The 22,150-nt window shown below is 37.0% G+C and overlaps 1 protein-coding gene across 1 annotated transcript in view; it reads right to left on the minus strand.

Moving 5' to 3' along the window:
* Positions 1-22,150, minus strand: part of NBEAL1 (neurobeachin like 1) — an 86,825-nt gene that overhangs the window by 63,234 nt on the left and 1,441 nt on the right. The window contains exon 3 of the mRNA XM_082311455.1: positions 3,002-3,093. Within this exon, the coding sequence (XP_082167581.1) occupies positions 3,002-3,093 (92 nt within the window). The remainder of the gene's footprint in view (positions 1-3,001; positions 3,094-22,150) is intronic.

The following is a 22,150-nucleotide window of genomic DNA, read 5'->3' on the forward strand; positions in this document are numbered from 1 at the left end:
CAATCTCTCCTCCACCAGTAGTAAGCACTTTGGAACAAAGTGCTGTAGAAAACCAGGCTTTACTTTTCAATAACCATGAAATCAGCATTCCTATCATTATTCCTGCATTATTTTTATGTGGGTTTGAAGTCAATAAGTTAACAAAGTACAGTTTCTATGGTACTTTGAATGAGCTTCCTTTAAGCTCCTTTGCTCAAGATCATGCAAACCAAAAGCAGAAAAAGAGCATGACAACACTCTAGAGGCCTTTGTTGTTTCTAAGAGTATTAAACCAAATGACAATTCCTCTCCTTCAATGAGGGGAAAAAACCTCCCACCAGCTGGTAAAGGTTTTATCCTTTTCATGGTAAATACATATGAGATGAATAAATGTTTTTTTAGGGAAACAATAGACAGGCGCACTAATCTTTTGTGCTCAATGCTCAAAGCCATCAGCGTAGCTGTTTTCACCTTTTCAGTAAAATCACCTCACCTTCTCAGTAAAATCATTGAAACCAACGTTAATGAACCATTTCACTTAAAAATATAGGGTAGATGCACAAAGATGGAGGCAGAACTGAAGCTGTATAAGCCTATAAGCTGCATAAGTGTATAAGCTCTGCTTATACAGTCAAATCACACCACTGGATACTCTCATCTTCTATATTTAGATATTTCCTAATTCTGCACTATGTAGCATCTTTCAGATTTCCAAAGTGGATTTCAGGAAATAATAAATTTTAATTTATAGAAGAAATACTCTTATCAATTAAACCAGCAAGTGACAGTGCCAATTAAGAGTCCTTCTTTCAGGAAAAAAAAAACACTAATAGTTTCATGACATTTCTTAAGTGGTGTTTTCTTGGATGCTAAAAAAACACATATGTTTTACATTGACACAAAACTTCATGCCTGACTTCCAAAAGGTTGGTTTTGTCCACCACTCTGTACAAGCTTTCTTCTCCCTACACAGTTTCTCATTTCCTGGCATTTGCCTTTCAATACACAAGGTCTTTCAGGCATATAGCTGTAAAGCATACCAAGATTTATATAAGTAAAAAAAAAAAAACTAATCCTCTCAGTTTCTCATTTTAGCTAACATCAGATACTATTTCCAAGACCAAAAGACAGAATTAGTTATTTAATAAGCAACTCCAGTAAAAAAAGTTGAGTCCATAGGGTCCTATGGCCCCAGGAGAAGAGTCACTGGAAATCAGCATTTGGTGGTTCTACACTGACCTACTTGTTCTTTTTTGCAAGCTCAGTAATATCAGTTCCACAATGTAAATGCCTGCAATATAAATTGACAAACCCCAGAAAGATGCCACTTTTCACATGTCTGATTATCTCACAAATGCAAATAAGGGCAGAAACTGCAATTCTTTGTTAATTCTAATATCTGCTCTCAAACAGTAGAATTTTTAATACGGCCGTCAAAGCACAGGAATGATCTGCCTTCATCCCCGTGTTGTTTTGATATGTTTTCTCTACATCTGTTACACAAATGAGTCTAAATCCACATGGGTCTATTCTTCCAGACTAAATCACTAGTCCTGTCATTAACCTCAGAAAAATGCACTATTTTTATGCGCACAAAACCATCATTTAGCACAATGAAGATGCTGCACAACTTCATGTTTGTTTTTCATCTTTTGTTATGTTACTGTAAAAAAAAACCTGTAAAAAAATGTTACTGTAAAAAAAAACAAGCCCCAAAACCACAAACACACATAAACCAAAACACACTTAAAAAAACCAAAGTAGCAAGATATTCTTCTCTTCCACTGTTCAGATTTCAATATTAAATAGTATGTTAAAGATAACCTGTGTCAAAGGATAAACTTTTTTCCTTAACTAAACACAATAAGATGCATTTTTGACACTGCAAAGAAAACAGATCTTCTGAAAGAGCACAGAATTAATTTGAAGGTCTTGCTTATTGGTAATTGCACTATGTATTTTGCATTCATATAGGCATTATGAGGAAAATTTTAACACAAAGAACCAAGAAGCCCAGTTTTTATCCACTGAGATCCAGTTGCAGCGTTCTTCATTTCCTTGTAACACTAGAGGCTATCGCTTACACTTCAAACAGGATCTGATCCAAAGCCCATTAAAGAATTTCCATTGATTTCAACAGGGCTTGGACTGCAGCCATCATGCAGGGAGAGCCATTCTTTGCATTCAAACACCAGTAGCGCTATCAGCTATAATACTGACACCAGTTCTCATGATTTCTGCATCCTGTAACGTTTGTTTTTTCTTAAAGCCCTTAGTTCATGCAAGCATCTCAAAAGCAAGAGGAAAATATCCAGTGCCTAAGTTTCTATTCCTCATTTGCAAAGTTAGTCTTGAAAACACAATTCTTGGAAGACAGCAAATAAATTCAGAATACTAAATATGGAACTCTGAAATTAGACTTCAATACCACCTCATGATTATATCTGAGAACTTGTGGTCAGCAACATGAGTGAAGTCAGCAATACTCTTGCCCTGAACTGAAGTCTTCATGGATGCAAACAAAGAAATCACTTTAAAGCCTATCACTTGTGCATATTTTAATTTTTAAAAGGTTTTCAGCTATGATATCCAAATCTTTCATTAAGCATTTCAACTCAACCTTAATCTTAAAGCAATCCTTGAAATAAAATTACAGAACTCTTTGCCTACATCTTACCTCTCTTCAGTCACTATTGATACAGATACCAAGCACTAATACTGACTAATACTATTTCATACGCAACATTTAATGAATAGTTATTCAAAAAATGCACAAGGAATAATGATTATATTTCTCCGAGCAACAAGTGAACACATGCCATCTCCTGATATAATGCAAATACCAGTATTGGCCTAGTTTCATCATTCCCAACCCAACTTGACCTTCGAAAGAATGGGAGTGCCACTCAACAACTAAAAATCTTTCTTTTGTTTAAAGGCAGTATTACTCTTGAGCAAGACTGGGCTCTCAGCCAGGTCTGTTTCAGATATCAAAGATGAACAGGTCTGTAATTCTACATACCTAGTTGGCAGCTTCTCAAAGTCCACATCCAGAAACTGTTCATAGCTAGAAACAAAACTATCCAACCAGAGCTTCAGGTAATCTGGATCTTTCTGTAAAAGAGAAGAGAACATTAGGCAATGCTGCATTCAAGATCATCCGTCAACAACTCTGTAGTACTAACTTGAATGGAAAGCTTTTCTTTAATGCATTCCAACTGGGAGAAAGGAGGGAATATGCAGATTTTTAGAACTAAAATTAAAAAAACTGTGTCATTTGAAATTCTCAGCCATGTTGTGCTGATGTGACATTCTTGCTCTACTCATTAGTTTGTGTGTTTCCATTTCCTGGTACCAATGCCAACCAAAGCATTTTAGCTTCTCCCCCCCCACCAACAATCTTTACTTATTCTCCAGAGTAATACATACCAGCTTTACAAAATTACTAGTATATTCTAGTCTTGATAGCACAGACACTAGTACACAACACTCTTTATGGCTTATAACATTAAATAAAGAACTCCAATGACAATTCTAATCACAAAATAATTTGCTTTTTGCTTCATTCATTGATCAATATGGCAGCCAGCAGCAGATTAGAGCCAGATGAAGTGTTCCAAGAGACAATGCAGAACCTGTGACTTGCATCCTAGATATCTATAAAACAGATAGATAGAAATTTAAATTTAGGCTTCCTAGTTGTTCTTAGTAGAGCACACAGACTCTGTTCGTGACCAGCAGTTCCTCAGGGCTGGGTACTGTGCCAGCAGGGAGGACAGATACTAGAACCTGTAGGACTGCCAAACAGACAAGACTTGCAAAAGCAAGAGGTAAATTGTATGCCAGAAGCATTGGCTGATTAGATGTTGGTAACTTAGGGGCAAGATAACACTAGGGAAAAAAAAAAAATCTTCTGGTTTCTACTAATCTATCTGCTGTAGTAACAAGGCTTCTCTTATGCCACATTGTTAGAATGTTATCACGTTCAGGGTCGTACCCTGGCAAACCCAAGACAGACAAGTCATGTCTGAGTTTGGTAGCCTAAACCTGAAATAGTGTCCAAGCTTTGTATTTCCACAAACACCCGTGTTTGCCATTTATCCCAGACCATTATGAGAAAAGTACAACAGGATATTCTAACATAGAAGAAATCCAAGGGATATTAAGAATATGGTCTGAAGGAGCCACCTTGCAATAGAAACTTGCATAGGAAAAAGGTCTGTCCCAGGGAGCTGGTGAAAGATGCTAAGGCGCTTTCAACTTTTTTCTTATTCTTACAGAAGATTGCACTCCATCCACTTTGGAACTGGATCACTACAGTGTGGGAGTACCACACCTGGCATTATCAAGGAAAAGAAGTTCAATTTTAGTGAAAGCACTGTAAAACTCAGCTTCACTGCAATATATTAGTTTACTGTCTTTTGATTGAAGATTAAGTGTCATTATCAATGCAACCTAAGAAGCCTGAAGCAGTGGTTGCTGTCATTTTAATGCCTAATGGAACTGAACAACCTCTAATACATTCTTCTGTCACTCTCACTGTTTCCCATCTGAAAGCTCAAAGCAAGTGGCTTACAGATGGGGGAAAGGAAGATACTTTCATGTGACATGTATATATTAGATATCTATAAAACAGATAGGAATTTAAATTTAGGCTTCCTACTTGCTCTTAGTAGAGCAGACAGACTCTGTTCATGACCAGCAGTTCCTCAGGGCTGGGTACTGTGCCAGCAGGGAGGACAGATACTAGGCCACCACAAACCACCACAGGAAAATTCTGTCAAAACACGCTATTTGAGATAGTCTCACTTTAGAAGTCAAGCTGTTTAATTTTCAAAAGCAAGCTGCCAGACCATAGCTAACATATTCCTCCACAAGGACTGTACGGTCATGTCCATTAATACACATCCATGCAGTCCCACATTCTATGTTATAAATAATTTTCAAAATAATTTTAAAATATTTGCCTAAAGTATTATAGATTTTAAATGATTCCTAAATCTACACCATAATTTATAAAATTTTGCAAAAGTTTTGAACTTTTTTGTTCATCCTTCTCTTTTCCCTCTTCTGTATCTCCTCCCTTTTGCTTGTTGCCTTTATACTACCATAGATGTTCCCAAATAACAAATTATTTCCCTGCCATGTTAAGACCAAGGAGCAGTCTGTGAATAACACTAACACACACAGTATTCTAGAGCAACGTCAGTGTAAAAGAAAGAGTCACGAAGAAAGACTGACACACAGAGTCCTGTCAGTGCAAAATAGCTACCTACAAAAGAGCTTCCTGGGGAGCGGGGAGGGGAACACCAGAATAAAATAAAAATGGAAATCCAGAATCTGAAGTGCTGGTAACTCTTCTCAGAGCATCTTTCCACAGCAAGTACAGGGGTTATAAAGCATGGGAATCCCCTTCTCATTCTAGACTTTACCCTTCCCCACACCCCCAAAGATCCCTCTAACTCAAGCAAGAAGTGTCAGAAACACCCAGACACAATTTACTTCACTATCACTATTAATTATATATGAAATGTTGTCACAGTATCTGAGCACAGGTGCCAAATAAAACTCTCACGCTAGATACAGATCTGATTATTTGCTTCCACTACCTTTACTGCATTTTCTTATTCATTTTTCCTAATTGTCTTATTTCCCCTTCTGATTCATTCCTAATCTCTCCCTCCTTCATAATCTTTCTTCTCATCTCTACTTTTATTCCCATTTCAATGATTTTCTAAATCATCACTCCCTTTCTTTTTCTGTTAAAAATTTGCCAAAAAACACTATGTCCTGTGAGTGTAATGTAGCCTTCTCCTCACGTTCAGTATGCACTGAAAGATCAAGCGGTTACGTTATCTTAAACACACACACACCTATTAATTGTCCTCAGGATAAAATTGCAACATACAGAATGAAGGAAGTTGTTGAGATGAAAAATGAATTCAAGGTTTCTGAGCTACTGGGTTTAAGCTACAGAGGCTGACAGATTACCTCAACCAGGTGAGTATAGAATACACATTTCCCAGGTTCAGAGATCAAATACCTTGAAAATCAAACCAAAAGATGGGCAAGAAGTAAGACTTGTTAATACCCTAAAAGAATGAGCTAGAAGAAGCAGAAGATGCTGTCTTCAGACATTATGGCTTTTTAAAAATGTTCGCATATTTAAAGCTTTAACTTTCTTGTAATTCACAGCAAGTTATTCTAGCCACATGCAAGCTATTTCACAGGATCATAAAGATGAGGAAAACCAGGATGTGATTTTAGCAATTACAATATAGCTCAGGCTACAAAGCAACAGCATCCATGGCGAAGTAACTGGCAGAAGCTTTGCCATATGTGTGTATCCATGTCTCTAATGAGAATGCCCATGGAAGTGCAAAAACTGAACCTATTCGACTTTTTCCCCTGTTGAACAAACTCTTTTGTTTTTTCTTGGCATGAGCGAGTTCTCCTTGAAATATAACATGAATTACTAAATTGATTCTATTCATATTCCAAAATTAAAACAGTTTGTTGACACAGCTGAGGCTCATCACTACCTGTTGACAGTAAACTTTTGTAAGAAAACTCAGTTTTTCTTGGTCACGTACCATGAAGGAAGCTGCATCATTATCTGACTTAAAATTGCTTTAACAAAAGGTTATGAATGAGAGAAGGGGAAGGGGAGGACAAAAGACAAAATTAGATTAAATGTCTGCTTGCTCCTTTTTAACAATATAGCCTAAATCAGCTTCAAGCTTAAGATTAAATTAAACCTCCTTATCCTTGAACTATGATGCCTTTGCAAGGCTATCAGTGCAGACTATCAGTAAGATAGAACATTGGAAGACAAAATATGCAAGAAAAAGCAATTATGCAGATGACAAGAGTAGGCCACAGATGTTATAAAAGGCCAAAAGTTTTTGCTTACCTGTAGTGCACATACTGCTCAATTCACTTTGCCCTTAAAACTCCTCCCAACTCTGGTAAAAACCAAGAACTGCAGTACTGTTTGATCATTACCTGCAGCACACTATTTAACCTAACTCCTTCTACCTCATTCCCCTGCCAGCCAATTAATTATATATTATTCCAAGTTATTAAAATAATCATCTTTCAAAATACCAGGTAATACTACCTGCTATGTGCCAGTAGAAAATAGCTTACATAATAGTTGACTCATTCTGAGTCAAATCTAGAGATTTCCATCCAAGCAATAGCATTCACTCAACACCAGTTTGGGGAGATGGGGGGGGGGGGATTAAAAAAAAAAATCATCAAGGAAAAAAAGTAAACAAGATCACTTAGCAACATAAGAAACAGTAAGAAATAAATCTCCATTATAAACCACCTAATAGAAGTATGCCACCTTTCCAGAAACAAACAGAAGAACAGAAATGAAGACTTACGAACTAGGAGCACATCATTCCAGGAAAAAGTGACCCAATATTTAACAGTTTTGCTACAAGTTGAGACATATTTCAAAGATGTTAGAAGTTAAAAACAGCTTTCAAACGCTGAATCTGGCCCAGGTTTTCCTTTTTCTTTTTTAGCAGCAATCAGCCCAGACCCCACGCACCAGCCAGCTGTTGAAAGCTGCAAGATATCTAAATTTTACTGAAGCAGTTTTAAGAAAGGAAACCTACAACGGTAAATGTTACCCATGGCAAAGTACACAAAAATGTCCATTCCTAAAACATAGCTGAATACGTACCTTTCTGAAGACCAGCCTACGTCTTTCAAATACATCTTATGTTTTCCCCAAACCAGAAGCTTGATGATTTAGGAGATAAACTCTCTTTTTACATTGGTTTAAAATTCTAATTCCATAATAAAAACAGACAGTAGTAACGGGTATCAGCTGCTTCCTGTGCACCATGTACACTGCAATTATCCTACCCAGCATCTTTATCTTGAACTGAACTTTTTTTTTTTTGAGGTCAGCTGCTGCCATTTAATCTGAAGTTTAAATTCAGTGGATTTTAGAATTTATTTCTGTTGAGTTCTCTTCCCACCCACCTTTTCAACTATCCTTTTTTTTCTCATGACAGAAGTGGTAAACCACAATAACAGCAGAACACAAATTGACCTAATTTTAACATGAATGCATTTGCGTTCTTCAATGCCAGATCAACTTTCCAAGCCAGTACATGTTGCAATCTGACAAATACCTGTGTTACCACATGGCAAAAGATTGCATCCCATGGGTATGGCAATACTTCAGATCTGTGTTGCTACTGAGAGCAGCAAATCTCTGAACTGCAACCCTGCCTCTAACCAATTCACTATAAATTGTTAGCTACTCCATTATATCTGCAGTCCTCCTAAGGAAGCAGTGTAACTTAGCCAGACCATAATAAAGCATCTTAATTACTTAGAAGCCTTATAACCAGTAAAAGCAGTGAAACCTATGGAGTATATTCTCTTATTCCCCACTTTCATAATTACCCTTTTATTGCCATTCTGCAGACAGGTAGCTGGAGGCTGTATGTCAGACAACAGCTCCAAATTGTTTTCCATGGTGCTGGTTGAAGATGCACCATGCTTTTAAAGCACAGCTTACAAAGCAACGTATGTTTTGATAATACACAGCAAGGACAAACTGTGATAAACCAATTTTAGATTGGTATTCTTTCCCAGCCCCGCCACACACACCCTGCAGACATGCCCTATGAGATCAGCAAGAAATGCAGAAGGAAACTTTTGATTTGTGCAACAGCAGTAAAAGCAGAAAGAAGCTGTATGTGGTAATAAAACACCTTTCACCAGTTAAAAATTTCCAGTCACTAGAAGATAAAATGTTGATTTTCAAAACCTTGCAGCTTTCTAAGTCACAAGCCTAAGCATTTCATTTATTTACCTAAAACTTGCCTAGCTTTTGTGCAAGACAAATTTCTATATCTTATTTGAATAATAATTCATATATAGAAACTGCATGCCTTAAAACTTCTGGAAGATAATTTCTCCATCACTTGAAATTCCAAGAAGCTAAAATCCAACTTAAGTTAGCCATTTCTCTTCATAGTGATGAACTGAAACAACCAGAGTTTTAACAAGGCTATCTTAAGGGTGTCATTGTAAGGATATGTGCAAATCTAAAAAGAAAAGAAAGGGGGGGGGGGGGAGGGGGAGTAAAAAGTCCTTTAGTTGATAGCCACAAGCCTGCAGTGCCTAAGCTTAGGCTTCTGACCTCAACATATTGTAATGAAGGCCCATGAAACTGCTATAGCAACAATCATTCACCTGCAGTAATGAAAAAAAAGTATTTTAAGCCTATTAAATCAAATGTAGCTCAGAGCACCTGAAAGCAAAAATACTTCCTTGTTCCTTCCCTTCCTTAAGTACTTCCGGTTTTCTTTTGGAAATAAAACCCCCCCAAAAAAACCAACACAAAACACCAACCAACCAACCAAAAAAAAAAAAAAAAAAAAAAAAAAAAACCAGCAAAACAACACACCACCCTTTAGGCCTCCATTTTCATGAGATCCTCTTGGCACAACAATAGTTGTTATAGCTTTACACTTTAAAAAGAAAGACTGCCAGGCCTGAGCAGTGTGGTGTTTCTAACAGGCACCTAAAAAAACCAAAAAAACAAAACACACCCACTACATCAAACCCACACCAAAAAAAAAAAAAAAAAACCCTACAACACAAAACATCCAGAAGAGGGTTTTTTTTTTTCTTTACCAATACAGTTAGTACAATGCTAGAAAGAAAAAAAAAAAACAAAGTTGCTAAATAAAACCAGTCTACTGGTCTACAGCATGCATAGCAATACTGTGGCTAAATACTGCCAAACAATTAGCAAGTTTCCCATGAAGTCTAACATTTTAACAGTTGCAATATATATATACATAGACACACACACACAGATATATATACACACGCATACATATAACTCTAGCAAGGCCATCCTTAGACCTGGCAGAACTGGGAAACAAGTTCTCAACACCAACTTTAGCATTCAACAACACTGAAACAAAGCCAATAGCAGAGAGGAGGTCTAGTCTAATGCCCTTCTGACAGATACGACATTCTCTAAGGCAATGAAGTGAAAAGAAACTATAATCAAAATCTACACTAACTTGGAACAGGCTCTTCTTTTTGCTAGACTAAATTATCTAGAAATGACAATAGCTTTCTCTGCTCTTTATGAAGACTGATTAAATGAATGACAAAGAAATGTTCTAATGCAGTCTTTTTTTTTCCAGTAAGTAGTTTGCCTATGCAAGAAGGTCAACAAGTATTTTTTTCATCAGTAATAACATTTTTTAAATTCATAACAAGCCAGGTAGTATTGAACTCTTACAGCTTACTCTAAGTTAAATGGAAACATTTTACACAAAACCGGCATTGAAGTCCTCCCACTGAAAGTCTTTAGACCTGTGCCTGTGGAATACAGGCACATTTACGCAAGGTTTCAAATAGACACTATTTATGTATTTATATATGTGTTGCTTTTAGATTTAACAGTAACTTCCATTTCTACTAAGGCTTCAAGCAAACAGACACAATTAGAAGGGCAAAGCTCAGTACAATTTTTATAGCTACGTTCAGGAAGTATAAGTTGCTAAAAACAAAAGCTGGATCCACCCGAGGCTATTTGCAGTGTCACATTCCATGCTCTACAGGCAAAAATTCCCTGCAGGGCAGTTCAGAGTCCGACTGTCAGACAAGACCGACTTGTTTGACAAGACAGTTGTTTGAAGTCGTTATATTTAACTTGCAGTCATAAAATAGCCAGCCTGGTCTGACTACTGTGCGTAGCAGTCAGTCAACCTTCAAAGTGGATTTCAGCTTAGAAGCATTACCATAAAATCTCACTAGCCTGGTATTATGGTAACTAATCCCCCATCCCCAAGCATTATATTTAAAGTAAGAACGATCCCTTGGTGTTAAGGCTGAATTAGACCTACAAGAAGTAACGTTAGGAAATTAAACACAAAACACTGCCTTTAGATCACTGATGAGTTTAATAGTCTTAAAACTAATTGTAGTAGTCTGCATAATGCAGACTTGTAGAACATTTCTCAACACTGTTTGAAATAAACTATTCATTGGGGGATTAGAAGGTATGTTTTAAGGGAGCCTTCTCCTCTTCATGCTTTCAGACATAAAAGGCAACATTTTCAGCACGAGATCTCCTAGCAGCCTTTATTCTGAAATATGTCAAAGTGCTTATGCTTTTTGTGAACCTTTCAAATCTGTAAAATACCAAAATAAAACCTGAAAAGCTTCATTATAGCAGCAATACTACAGTTAGAATTAATAAAAGACTTCATGATAAACCCTTCTAAACTGGCTAAACTGCCTTGATAAATTCAATCAATAAATTCTAATTATCAAGGGAATCACCTTTGGGCAGAACTTTACATTTTAATCACAATATTAATTTTTGAACCAGCTGTTGATCCAAAAGAAGAAAGGCTCCTGGCTCGTAATTATAAACCTCCTTTTCCAAAAGTCACACAAGCATTCTGTTCCATTTCTGGAATTAAAAGGAAAAGGGGGGGGTAGGTGGGTGTTTTGTTTTATAAATGGGAGTTGCAGTGAATCATGATAGAAACAACTATTTTAGGACAAGTTAAAATACCGTTTAGCATAGAGATTTATACCAAAATAAACCTATAGCCGTCAATCATGATAAAATTTAGCTCACAAACATCAGAAGTCAAAGTTAATATATTTATTCTCTTTTCAAAACAAGAAAAATAATTATAATCTTCCACTAATGCCTTAGGTTGAAGGAAAAGACAATTATCTGAGAGCTGTTATTCCATTTCCTTTCTACTTCAGATCCCCAACAAAACTGGAAAAACAAAATGAAATAGTTTTCTTACTAAAATGGAAGTAAAGCCTCTATTTTTCTTTCTCTTGCTGTTTTCTTTGCTGTTTTTGAACAACACTACAATTACAGTCTTGTAGCTTGGAACTGGCATGTGACTGATGCCATCCACAGGATGAATCATCTGAACTCAGATTTAATGTCTTCACATTTGATAGAAAATACCACTAGGCAAGCTCCATGTACAAGCTGGCATACAGTATTCCAGCCTTCTAGAGTCCACTGCACGGTGCACTTACCAGAAATTTGCCATACTGCAACATATTACATTCTATTAACATTCACTTTTCCCATCAAAGTTGACACAACAAACCAACAGTCGTGAAAGCTGGAAGCTGTATTTTAAGCCTAAGGGAACAAGCAGCATCCTAAATAATTCAAAAGCAACTAAAATAACAAGATTTCAAAAGTCTACAGTGTCAAGATAAGCCGAAATTTAATGAAAATTCAAACTACAGCTTAGGAAAGGTTTAGAGTTTAACGCTTGACTGCTTTGAAACTCAAAGTTATACCATCATTTTACACAAGAAAAGGGCTGAGTTTTAGCAACAACACACACTAAGCCAGCTGTTGCCCCATCAAGTTTCTAACTTTCAGCATGATGCAAGAAACAATAAAAGTTTAACACAGACAGACTGAAAGGAAGCAGAATGGTGCTACAACAGTAAAAACATCAGCTTATTATTTCACCATAACAGCAGCTACATATTGTCAAGTCTTTCAGCAGATAAAGGCTGAGAACTTGCGCACAACTTATCAAAACATCTGTATTTGTTTCAAAGTGCCACATGATTACTTTACACTGAATTTAACTAAAGGAAATTTTTATTTCTTTAGCTATGGATTTAACTGTTTGGTTTTGTATTCTCAATCTCACCAGGCCTTACATTAACACTGTCCTGCAGCTGAACTATACACTGAAGATATAAAAAACGCCAAATCCACTTTTCAAAAGCACCCTTAAAAAAAAAAAAATCAAAGACTTGAAAACTAGGACATAGCAGAATTTGCGTTACTTGTGCAACTGCTGTTTGGCATCCATTGCACTTCTGCCGGTAGAATTTTTAAATGATAAGCACAGGTCAGAGGTCAGATTTCTGCAAATAACACCCTCGTTCTCTATACCCTCCTTTATTCCCAAGAGATTTACCCATCCAGTACAGTGAATGATGCAGGGTCCTGTGGAGAAAAACCGTATGCAGTCATACCTGAGCCACTGTACTCGTTGCCATTTTTGAGACCTTTTTTCGTATTTTAGGTTATTATACACAACAAATATTAAAGGACCATCCTTCTCATTGCAGTATTTCCTCTCTCAAATTCCAAGTTTGCCCTTGAAAGCATGTGAACACTAGGGATCTAACCAAAATTGTTATTTAAAAAAAAAAAAAAAATTCAGGCACATCAAATAAAACCTTTTCCCTCCTCCCTTCTCAGAACATGCTAAGCCATTTAGCCTACAGTTCTCAATGAAGCTTCAGTTATTTATCAAGAAAACTGTTCATTCCAGCTAGCCTAAGCTCAGCAAAAGCACAGGTAAACGAACACCAAGTTTTACATAATTGAATGCAGTAGGCAAACATTTATTGACAGAATTGGTAAGGCAACTTACAAGCAGCTTGCATCTACCACAACCACTTTCTACAAAACTTACGAGGATTACGTTACTGGAAACTCTGGGCTGATGCCTCACATATACTGCCAGTTAACAGAAGCCACAGAAGCCAAGCATTTACTCTTTTTTTTGCATGATGCTTTTAGAATAAGAAGTTCCAATAACTTTTAAAACGTTTTTTTCGGTTTCTAAATTCTCCTTCCACATTCCAAGTGAAAGCTGTCAGTAAACCACATGAAGGTAAGGTGTTTTCCTAACATTATTACTCATATTAAAAGGATAATCTTGCTATCTTGTTAATGGAGTCAAACTCAGACTGTTTCATTTTCACTTTGCTTTTTATAGATGTTTCTGGCATTAATGCTAAATTCTTTCCAATGCAAGTGCTACCTTTTCAACCTCTGCCTTTGCTTCCTTATTAGTTTTTAAATGTCTTATGGGATATTCCTACAGGTTCTTAGGCAGATTCTGGTGAACGACAATTGACAATAAAGAGAGCACCAATTCGCCCTACATTAATAATTAAAAGCAAAACATCATGGTTTAACCCTAGCCAGCAACTAAGCACCACACAGCCACTTGCTCGCTCCCCCCAGGCAGGATGGGGGAGAGAATCAGAAGAGTAAAAGTGAGAAAACTTGTGGTTTGAGATAAAGACGGTTTAATAGGTAAAGCAAAAGCTGCGCACACAAGCCAAGCAAAACAAGGAATTCATTCACTGCTTGCCATTGGCAGGCAGGTGTTCAGCCATCTCCAGAAAAGCAGGGCTTCATCACATGTAACGGTTACTTGGGAAGACAAACACCATCACTCCGAACCTCCCCCCTCTTCCTTCTTCTTCCCCCAGCTTTACATGCTGAGCATGATGTCATATGGTATGGAATGGCCCTTTGGTCAGCTGGGGTCAGCTGTCCCAGCTGTGTCCCCTCCCAGCTCCTTGTGCACCCCCAGCCTCCTCGCTGGCGCGAAGGTGTGAGAAGCAGAAAAGGCCTTGACTCTGTGTAAGCACTACTCAGCAGTGACTAAAACATCCCTGTGTTATCAACACTGTTTTCAGCACAAATCCAAAACACAGCCCCATACTAGCTACCATAAAGAAAAGTAACTCTATCCTAGCCAAAACTAGCACACAAACTCATTCACTGCTTTCATTCAGACTTCAGGAATGTGTTCTCAAAGATTCATCTTCATCCCTATCTTCCCACTAACTTCAGTCTAAGACCCAGAATTACTAGGACTGGTTATTTAAATGGAAGTGTATTTTTTATGTTAAAAATGCTATCTAATAGATAATTAATTTGATTTTATGTTCTCTTTGTGCCATGTAAGAGTAGTATTTAACCATGAATTTATTTTGAGGTTTTGTTTGTGCCTCCCTCAAACATCCTTTAGATAAAGCATTCAAAAGCCTTTAAAGCCTTTGGAATTCAACCTCTTAAATATCCTCACTGTGTTAAAATATGCTCTGTTTTTAGATACTAGTATAATTAGCCATTCTTACAGTTAAATTTAATTCCTAATTTTACAGAGCCATAGTTAGCAGTGTTACTCAGTGGTCACACAATTATTTAATGCCACTTATTCCTATTGCTTACTATAGGTACATGCATTCCTCAATCATAAACCAGACAAACAGATTATCATAAATGCTTTACATATCAGAGAAAGCATACACACACACAAATATTTTATCAGCACAGAAATCTAACAGTTAGTGTTTAGATTTGCAGATGCACAGAGGAGCCTTAGTGAGATGTCAAACTTAAAACAGTGTTTATGATGAGAATAATCAAGTATAGTTTTCATTTCTTGGTGTTTCCTGTTGTATCTCCCATCCTCCTCTACTGCAGCCTCCCATTTACTAGAAGATAAATTGGAAAAGTTATCTGAACAAATGACTTTAAAAAAAAAAAGCTTATCTGTACTGTCGAGACGTGTGCATCCTTTTGTGGATTTTTTTCTCGTATATATATATTTCTTTCACCAAGAAAAGCTCAGTAATTAAAGAAGCTCTTCTCTCTTCTATGGCAGCTGTTTAACCTTTCTGAAGCCTGTAAATATTTTAACACCATCTACTGACAACATTTGGATTCAGGCATTAGGCTACAATGCTGTTCAACGGGCAGCTGGCAAGCCTTTCTCCCATTTCCGTATTTCAGCACAAACATACTGCATATTTGAGTTGATTCTGCAATATGCTTTTATCAGGACACATGCTATTGCCAGATCTGAACCAGATGACCAAGTTAAAAAGTGCCATAACTCAGATACCACGCAACAGCCCAGTGTTTGTTAAATTCACTCTTATGTTAGTACATCAACACATAGAACCAGAAGCCTGTGTTTATAACTTTGTGATAAATCATTCCATTCAAGAGACACTTGATTCTTTCATTTCAGTAAAAGCTTGATCTGAAATACATTTGTTGGTATGTTCAGAACTGGATGTTTCTCATTAATTCTGTAAAGCACTAATCCACAAACCTGTGGGCATGTAGGAATTTCAGCCTCATTCTGGACCCCAGTAAGACCCTTTATCTTACAGCAAAAGCATGGACAAACCTCAGACACTTCTTTATCTAAAAGTAGCAGCTACATATATGTATTGCCAAATACATTATAGAATGTAAGAAACAAAAATAATTTCTCCGTAGCTTGAAAAATGTTATAGTTTTCTTACATCTCTGTCTATTCAGATTTATCTGCCATCTCATTTCAACTTGAAGTCTGCATTCTCTGTGGCAGAGTCCCTGTTCTGTGTCTGAACAACCATCAGCACAAGGTTGCCCTGCGTCCATAATTAAGGAAGGTAACAGCTACTGTAAGTTAAGAGACTAATGTCTCATAAATACACATCAGTTATTTATATGAAAAGTTCTATATTTGTAAATAACAGGATTATGTTAGTTCTTAGACTACAAGACATCTCTTCAAACAGCAGACAGTAAATTCAGAATTGAAGACCAACTGTTCTTGTTTATCTATATCCATTCTTAGTTCAGCATCTCGAATAAAGACAGAAGAAAGATATTTTCACCAACACATAGCCGCAAGTTACTTGTGACATGGTTTTTTACAAGTTACGCTCTCTCAGAACGCAGAGATTTATTTAAAACAATCTGCAGAGAAGATATTTTACACAGCAACTGTTTAATAAATCTTCACTCACTAGTTTTAGCAGAGGCATGAATTTACATGACAGTGACTTATGAAAAACTGCTTTTACTGAATATTTGGTTTGCTCAAGCATTCATCTAGCTGTAAGCTGAATACTTTATCTAATGTAACAAAGGCGATATATAGTGATGTGATGAATCACTGACAAATCAGCAATTGCACAAGAAGGAAGACAAGTGCAAGCTAAGTCAGAATGAGATCATATTTGGGATGCAAAGGTCAGTGTTTCACACAGGGCTTACAGTTTAACGTCAAAGATTATACTTGTGTTGAATTACATGCGTCTCACCACAACCAACCATAATTTTGCTAAAACCACACTTCTTTGAGAAACACAACTACAACACCATTTAGGTGAACAAATTCAGTTCAATCATGCTGCTTTATGCATCCCTACAATAGTCATGTCTAAAAGCTGATCTGATCACAAACTTTTTTAGTTTATTGAAAAATAGTCTTCAATTTTATACAGGGACAGAGGTTAAAAACCTCTTACAAGCAAAAACCCATGTTATTTAATATAAACTGATGAACCATCCCTTGTAATTTCATAATACTCTTCCGGAACGTATATATTTGCTGTCACTTGCTGAACATCACATTAAATGCCCCAATCTTTTGATGCAGGTGACCGAGGGATTCAATTGAACTATAAAATATTGTCTAGGAGCCAGTACTTTGTAAAACAGTAGCGAAGGAATGCTGACAATACGGCAGGACCCCTTTTGTCAGTGACAGCCAGTCAGTAGGACAGCTTAGCAAGATCATAACACCACACACTGGGAAAACTGGTATGTTCTCGCTCCAAGACAACTTTTTTGACTATCAAAGATCGCCTTCTTTTTATGTTAGTTTTGGCCCAACACAAGGTGGCTGATGCTAACAGAATTCCCCCTAAGGAGCACATCCTTTAAAGGATCCTAAGGCACATGAATTTATTCTCATAATTCAAAGTCAAATTTATCTCAGTTCTAGATAGTATGTTAGAATTAAGTCATGGGAACAGGGAATGAATGGAAATTATTCTCTTTCACAGACTCTTCTCACTTACAGCACAGAGTACACATTAATTTAAATAACCTGTTTAGTCCTCATAATGTAAATGTAAGTTTAACTCAAGCCAATTAAATGCACATGTTTATATGTTAAAGCTTCAGCTTCTAAGTATTTGCATTGCAATGGTGTTCCGATAGTAGAGACAGGCATGTAATTACAGAAAAGCTAGCACTGCAAGCACATCACCGTTTGTAGCACTTCACTCATCACAGTGGTCTGCTCCTGATTAACACAGAAATCATGATTTCTCCCAAGATCACTTATTTCTCATTCAAGTCTTCTTCTGATTCCTATAAGGCAGCCTATAATGACCTCAATGAGGAAAAAATAACTCAAAGTAACAGGACTTTAACCAGTTTAGGACATTTTTAGGATAATGCATAGAGTCACATTTAAAGTTGTTTTCTGTTCAGCTTTTGATCTAGTACTAGAAAATGCTCTCCTATAAAAAGTACCATTTCTCCTTCTATGGTACAATATTAAACGGGAAGATATTTATAATATATAGATATCCCTCACTATGCCAGAGAGAAAACTACAACATATTTATGTCATTATAATCAGATTTTGTAAAAACAAACGAGAAATACAGCACAACATAAGAAAGCACATTTAAGATGACAGCTTATACACAAGTCTGCTGCTCTTAACACAGCAAGGGATATGACTGTCTCAGCTATTTGCATTAGCAAAGACCAGAACGTTCTGATTAGCTTTACAACCGCTAACACAGAGTCCCTACCGTATTAATGACACTAAGACTGAATGTTCCCTCTTTGTAATGTGAAGCACAGGCTAGAAGCTGGCTGAAGAACAGACTCAAAGCTTTCTCTTCAAACTATTATATCACCTACAAGATAAGGCAGTGTTCAAATGAAATCAGGGCTTTACTGATGACAAGAGGGTAGGAAAAAGCAGACTCTCCGAGGTGCATATGGCAGCTAAGTGTCTGCATCTATTCCTTTGAATCCCCTCTTGAAGGCAACTGGGGATTTTTTTTTTTTTATAGAGGAGAAAAAAATCTCTTTCCATATAAAAGGATATCTGATCTTCCTTTCTGAGCAAAATCAAAAATATCAGAAATCCTGACATGCTTTATGTCTAAGCGTCTGAAATACCTACCAACAACTGGAGGAGGTGAAATACACATAGCTAAAATCTTACCGATAAGACAGAGGTTGAATTTCTTTAATTTGAATCTGCAGTAACAGTTACTTCAGAGGATTATAAAACAAATTAATTTTGTATACTGATACATAATTAACATCTAAGAAAAGGTTAATCAACTAATATTACAACAGTAATATTATTAGAGCCATTCTGGTCTAAGGCTACAGGGCAAAATTGGTAGAGATTACCTCAGTCACATGAACATGAAAAGGTCACAGACACAAAAGCATGGCTTCTTCCCAGACTACTTCAGTTCACCTAATAGAGCTCTTCTGCTGTACACTTACGTTAGTAAAGGATTTTCAGGTATATGCTGCATATGCACTTACGTAAGAAGTGTTTCATGCTCCTGTGTAGGTTATTGAAGGCTTCGAACTGAGAATCAATATGCTTGATACCACCATTGTCTACCTAGCTTACTGGAGAAAATTCTTCCTAGTGACTTCTATAGAAAGGACCTGTGTTACCTATTCTACATGTAATTCAATTATCTTAAAATGCACACATTCCTACATTTGGATGAGAGGACAGCAGCTTACATCCATATAAATATTCAAGTGAATAACAGCATTGCACATTAACAGAGAATTGAACAGAAAAAAAAAAAATTGAAACTGAAAATCATCAAAAAACATGCCAGCAAGTTGCATCCTTAACAATGCTTTCTTTGCAGAAAGTTTGACATCATCATTTTAAAAAAAAGAAAAAAAAAAAAAAACCACAACAAAAAACTCAATGCAGGAACAACTCAGACTATTTACAATACAATGCTGTGACACAACGCCAGCGACTCAAATCTAAACTTCACTAAATTTAATGAATTTTTAAACTGCTTCCATGCAACATCAGAAGCATCATAAATCATGTGTGGCTACTACTTTCATTGGGTATCTTAAACAGCAGACTGTAATTGGCAGCTTTGTAGCTACTGACCTACAGGATAGCTTTTAGGGGAACAGAAGCAGGAAAAAAAAAATCCAAAACCAAACCCCAACCTTAGATTAGAAACTGCCAGAGGAAAAACAACTGAATACCAACTAAAAATGAACTTTTGCGACCACTCAAACATAATCGTGAAAGAAGAAAAAAGAAAAAGAAACCACCTCATACATGCTGTCATCCAAAGACCGCTTCTGTAGGGATCCTAGTTACGTGCTGCTGTCTGCCCAAATCTCCAATTGCTAAACTGCACAAGAAGCAATGAAAATAGAGAAACGCCTTCCTAATGTTACTTTGCACAGAAGTAATTGTTGGAACTGACACCTGATGCTGCCAGAGATATCAAGTGATCACAAAGAACAAGAGTCATGATCCGGGACACACGGTAAGATGGTAACACAGCATTATTCATCACTTTAAAGCCATGAAAAGCCTTGGTGCTGTAGCACAAGGTGCTATATTTAACATACTATCATGAAGGACTCGATTATCTAAAAAAGGCAAGACAAACAAGGCTACTTATTAGCAACAATCTGAAGCATCACACAAAAAAGGAGCTTGGATTTCACTGTTTCTTTAGCTAACGAGGCTGCAAAAGCTAAAGCCACATATTTGGGACTTGTCGCACAACAAATTCCCACCTTACTCAACTGTGACTCTCCAGCAGTTTTTGTAGTTTGGAGAAATTGCCTAGCTTTCCCTCCCAGGATGTCAGCCCCAACAAAGTCATGACAGTGCAACAAATAGGATATGATACTACACTTCACTGGGCAGTCCCAGGTATAGAGAGACTTCTCCCTAAACCCCTATATCCTGTCACTGGTGATTATTTGTTGCTACACCTTCCCACTGTGCTAGATGCTCCAAAGAGAACGAAGTACAGCACACAGATGTTTTCGATACATCACTGAACAATCTAATTTACATTAAGGCTTCACAATATTTTACATCCTAAGACCTAGCTTCTTCAGTTGCTCTTAACTTCACCAAACTTAATGCAAGATGAAACACTGTTATGCTGGATGCCTGCCTCAAGCAGAATGAGATATCTTTCAACCTGAACCAGTTGAGAGAAAGAGAGAGAGAGAGAGAGAGAGAAGGAAAAAACAGTTTTGTGTCTAGCACTTTTTCAAAAAGTAAAGACTCCTTTTCTGGAGTCACTCTAGTTGCCTTCAAAATTAGAAGACAAGCTATTTTATTTAAAAAAACATGTATTTTCCTACTTAAGAACAAGTCCTTATCAACATATGAATCCACCTAATTGTGCCCTTAATATATGGGTCTGGAAGAAAAAAGGCCAACAGCTCATGGAGGCTGAGTATATAAAAAGATTTTTTTTTTTTTTTTTAATAGTCCATTCTCCACCACTTAAGAGCTGACTAGGCTGCATATGCATCATTCCCATAAAGAAACTGAACATCCTCTAAGTGATCTAAAGCACACATTGAACTAGCACTCTTTTATTTATGCAAACTTCCTGCTAGCATGCGGACAACACGGAGATGGAAAGCATACAGTCTGAATGAAAGGTGCAAGCAAAGGGGGAGAAGGTATAAGAGAGAAAAAAGGATTTTATAAAGAACTAGGGAGGAAAGAGACAAAGACTGGCTGGGCAAAGAAATTCAGAGCTTGGCTCATCTCTGCAGCCCTGTGTCTCCCAAAGCTGAGGAAAGCCTGGATTCTGGGAGTCTGTTCCAAGTGTCTTTGTTCTTCTCACATCGATGAACTCACTGGCAAAACATCCATCTCCTCCAGCACTAGTCCATTTCCTACTGCCCTTGGCATTACTACATTAGTTTAAAAGGCAAAAGTCTATGCAAATATGTTTCAACCCAACAGATCACCCACGAAGGGTAGCAGTAAGAAGTCACACCATGCTGTTATGTTTGAACTAGTTTTATTTTTAACTACATATAGAGCATTAGGGATGCCAACACAGACACACACACAAAACCTAGGAAAAGCTACAATTAAGACTGCTTTGTGCAACCTTCATCCACTGCTTTGTGCACTTGTGCTGTTAAGGTGCTCTGTACTTAAAATCTCACATTCTATGCTCGAGACGGGTCTTCTCCAGAAATAGACTGGGAAGAAAAACAAAAGAATGTGTGTTCTACCCTTAATGTTCTACTGGTTTGAAAAGTTAAAGAAACTGCGATACATACAAAGCATGAGACTGCAAAGAGAAAAGGCAAAACAAAACCAGAGATTAAGGCCACCAAAAGCTACCCTTGCCACTGCCACTGAGTTCCTATATGACAGTAGGCCAGTCCTTTCCCCTGCCTTTACAGTTATTTTTTTGTATATTCCTTATTTTACAGATATCTATTTAGATAATCTGCAATCCAATTTGTGTACATACTCAGCACGCCCAGCAGCAATTAGGA

Source organism: Platalea leucorodia, assembly GCF_965183815.1.
Source record: "Platalea leucorodia genome assembly, chromosome: 5".
NCBI classification, from domain to species: Eukaryota; Metazoa; Chordata; class Aves; order Pelecaniformes; family Threskiornithidae; genus Platalea; species Platalea leucorodia.